This window comes from Aquarana catesbeiana, linkage group LG06 (genome assembly GCF_042186555.1).
Source record: "Aquarana catesbeiana isolate 2022-GZ linkage group LG06, ASM4218655v1, whole genome shotgun sequence".
Classification (NCBI taxonomy): domain Eukaryota; kingdom Metazoa; phylum Chordata; class Amphibia; order Anura; family Ranidae; genus Aquarana; species Aquarana catesbeiana.
This window is the reverse complement of record NC_133329.1, coordinates 7729961-7733976: the sequence shown is the minus strand read 5'-3', so window position 1 is coordinate 7733976 and position 4016 is coordinate 7729961. Positions and strand designations below refer to the sequence as shown.

General features: G+C 42.3%; 1 protein-coding gene across 1 annotated transcript; it reads right to left on the bottom strand.

Moving 5' to 3' along the window:
- Positions 1 to 2520: 2520 nt before the first annotated feature.
- LOC141147482 (olfactory receptor 1C1-like) lies at positions 2521 to 3486 on the bottom strand. Its single transcript, XM_073634718.1, has one exon. It carries the CDS (start codon positions 3484 to 3486, stop codon positions 2521 to 2523), a length of 966 nt encoding a protein of 321 aa, XP_073490819.1.
- Between the last annotated feature and the right edge of the window lie 530 nt (positions 3487 to 4016).

Genomic DNA, 4016 nt, shown 5'->3' with positions numbered 1-4016 from the left:
CACCTCACGCTGTCTCCTGGGAAACACACAGGTCCCAGGAGATAGCGGGGACCAGTTAGGACGCGCAGCGCGACTCGCACGTGCACAGTAGGGAACCGGGAAGTGAAGCTGCAATGCTTCACTTCCTGATTTCCTCACCAAGGATGGCGGCGGCAGCTGCCGAGACCCGAGCGACTGGTTGGTTTCGACTGCCGACATCGCTGGACCCTGGAACAGGTAAGTGTCTATTTATTAAAAGTCAGCAGCTGCAGTATTTGTAGCTGCTGGCTTTTAATATTTTTTTTTTTTTTTAGGCGGACTCCCGCTTTAATCACTGCTCTTAGGTGGCGCTTCCCTTCTCTTCCCACTTCTTCTCTTGGGTGGAGCCCTGAGGTATTCCTAAACCTCCATTATAAGGGCTGTGTGCACCTGAGCACACGCCCTGCTGGTCCTCCACAAAACCCAGACACTAGGTTGGAGATTCCGTCCCACCCAAGACACTATAGATTCTCCAAACTACAGAGCCCCATCCAGAAATACCAAAACCTGCAAAAGCAGTTTCCTCCACTCAACATCTATGCTCTGTAGCCCTGCACCGAGCCAATGTGCATACCCTGTGTCCTTTAACTGACCAACTTCATAGTGACAGAGTCTCGTCCTGTCACAATGGTTTTATTTTTAAATTTCATCAGCAATTTTGTGTTTTAAATTTGTTTTTTAATTATAGTGCCCAGTTTGACAAAATTCTTAAACTGTGGCACACCATTCTTTCTTAAATGAGTGGTGATGCTTCTCTATTGCCTTCTGTGGCCTTTACATTATATTGAGACTTGTTAATGTCCCTTGTGACGAAATGGGTTGGACAGAGCTTAGTAGGCTGGTGTCATCACAGCCATGGGAGCAAGCAGTGCTGTGTTTCTATGCTTTCCACATCTCTGTGTTTACATGCACGCTCATGCTTTTAACCTCTTCCCATCTGTGCTATAGCTGAATGACGGCTACAACGCGGACCTAGCGGACCTACATTGCCGGGAGTCTGTCAATAGATGTCCTCCTCTTTGCACGCCCCCTGTGTGCCCCCTGCAGTTTGCGCACAGTGCGCCCTGTGATCATTGAGTCAATGAGACTCGGGTGATCACAGACCGGCCTCTTACCACATAATTAGCTGTCAGCCAATGACAGCTGATCACGTGATGTAAACAGAAGCTCAGTAATCATTTACCGCTCCTCATGCTGACAGCATAAAGAGAAAAAAAAGACAATCACCAGATTCTGTTGAAGGGACATCAGTCCCGAAGAGGAAGAGGCATAGCCGCCTCATCTGTGCCAAGCAGTACCACCTGCTAGTGCCACCTGCCAGTGCCCACAGTGCCATCAATCGGTGCCCACCAGTGAATATCAGTGCTACCTATCAATGCCCAGGATTGCCACCTATCAATGCCCACCAGTGATGCCAATCAGTGCCTCATCAGTGCCATCTAGCAGGGCTGCCTATCAGTGTCACCTACCAGTTCCCATTACTGCCACCCATCAGTGCCCATCAGTGCCACCCATCAGTGCCAGCTATCAGTGCCACCCATTAGTGCCCTTTAGTGCCACCTATCAATGCCCTTCAGTGCAGCCCATTAGTGCCCATCAGTGCCACCAATCCATGCCATCCATCAGTGCCACCTCTCAGTGCCCACCAGTGCTGCCTCAACAGTGCCCACCAGTGCTGCCTATCAGTGCCACCTTATTAGTGCCCATCAGTGCCGCCTTATCAGTACCCATCAGTGCCGCATATTAGTGCCCATCAATGCAGCCTCATCAGCGTACATCAATGAAGGAGAAAAATTACCTGTTTGCAAAATTTAAAACCGTTTTGTTCTTGTTTTCAAAATTTTCGGTCTTTTTTCATTTTTTTAACAAAAAATAAAAAACCGCAGAGGTGATCACATACCACCAAAAGTGGTGGTATTTGTGGGGGAAAAATGATAAAAATTTTATTTGGGTACAGTGTTATATGACCGCGCAATTGTCATTAAAAGAGTGTGAGCGCTGAAAGCTGAAAATTGGTCTGGGCAGGAGGAGGGTTTAAGTGCCCAGTAAGCAAGTGGTTAAGTTAATAACCATTATCCTTTACTGGATGGAGCTAGGTGCCTTGTTTTCTGTCTTCCTATGGTCCATGTTTGGTATATTTGCAGAGGTGATAATTGATTGCTGAGTGTTCACTTTGGAGGTTGCCAGCCTGATTTCCAGTGATGACCTATACGGGCCTATGACCTCAGTAGATAGGGGTCATGTTCTTCTAGTAAGAAGCTTAATTTTTTTTTTTAACAGGTGTAGGAGCAGTGAAAGCAGCACCTGTAGATTATTTCTTATATGGAAGCCATTTTGGATTTGGACTTTCTGTTTAGGTTTTGATGCTTTTTGACTGTCTAGAGTTTTAACTTCTTATTAACCTAAAATCAGCACAGTTTTGTAGTGATATATTTTAAGAAAGCAGCTTGTCATTGAACTTTTATAAATGTCATGCAAGGGACCTCTGTATATTTCCAGTGTTTAGGAACGAGGGTTTAGCTTTGATAAATTCTGTATCGCGATGAAGATGATACTCCTTACAACATCGCAAAAGGCTTTTCTGATATCCTGGTTCCTTAGACTGTATATCAGAGGATTGAAGAGAGGAACAATTATGGTGTAAAAGACGGACAATGCTTTGTCAGCTGCAAAATTATGATTAGTGCTTGGCTTAAAATAATTAAACATAGAGGAGAAATAAAATATGAAGACCACTGCCAGGTGAGAGGAACATGTAGAGAAAACTTTACTCCTTTTACCTTTAACTTGTATTTTCAGGACAGTTTTGAATATATAGACATAGGGCAGGAACGTAAGCATTATAGCACATGCGGTTAGAAGGCCACCCAAGAGAAAGATGAGGAGAACATTAATGGAGACATCACTGCAGGAGATCTGAAGCAACTGTGGAAGGTCACAGAAGAAATTTTCTATAATATCTGATCCACAAAATGTTAGATTTAGGACATAAAGTGTGTGGACCAAAGAATGGACACAACCAAGAAACCATGCAATGGATGCCAACTGTACACACAGTTTGAAATTCATGATCTGTGTGTAATGTAATGGCTGACAGATGGCAATATATCGATCATAGGACATGACAGCCAACAGAAAAATTTCAGCGTTGGCATAAAATATAAAAAAGAAGACTTGGGTTACACAAGCCTTTTTGGGAATTTTTCTAGTCTTGGTGAGAAGGTCAAACAACATTCGAGGGACGGTGACTGAGGAATAACAGAGGTCCATGCTGGCCAGGTTCCCAAGGAAGAAATACATAGGAACGTGGAGGTGAGAGTCGGCAACTATGAGGGAGATGATTAGCAGATTCCACATTAATGTCAGAAAGTAGATGAGAAGGAAGAAGAGGAACAGAGGGAGCTGAAGAGCTGAAAGGTCAGATAATCCAGAGAGATAGAATTCATTAGCATTTGTCTGATTCCCCATTGAAATATTTTCCATTCATGCATTTTTATGATGAAATATATATATAAATCAATCAATCAACAAGAATGTACTTAAAGTATAATATTTAAATATTCTTGAAGAAAAAAAAAATCCACATGTAGATTTCAAATTTGGTGCAGAAATCAGGAGCCAGTTCCTTATTACTGTTAGCTATTCCAAATGTTATAATTATTTACCGGAAATCTTGGACTTCCTGCAGAATACATAGAGCAGAGCGTAATTTCAGTTGTCGTTTTATCCAAGATGCAGAGAAAACATCAAAAATAAAAACATGACTTTCTTTAAATTTTATATTTATTTTCATTTGTGTGGTAGTTCTGGGAGGGCAGGCTGTATTAATAGGACTAAAAAAAAAAAAAAGGTTCCAAAAACTTGACCTCTGGAAGGTTTACCCCCTTTTTTGAAACACGTTCACTGCGTTACTTTAACTGACAATTGTGCGGTCATGCAACGCTGAACCCAAATAATATTCATTTAAAATAAAAATTAAAATAAAAAATTAAAATTAA

What these genes read in the sequence shown, in the direction of transcription:
- LOC141147482 (XM_073634718.1), bottom strand. Translation starts at nt 3,486, where the DNA reads ATGGGGAATCAGACAAATGCTAATGAATTCTATCTCTCTGGATTATCT.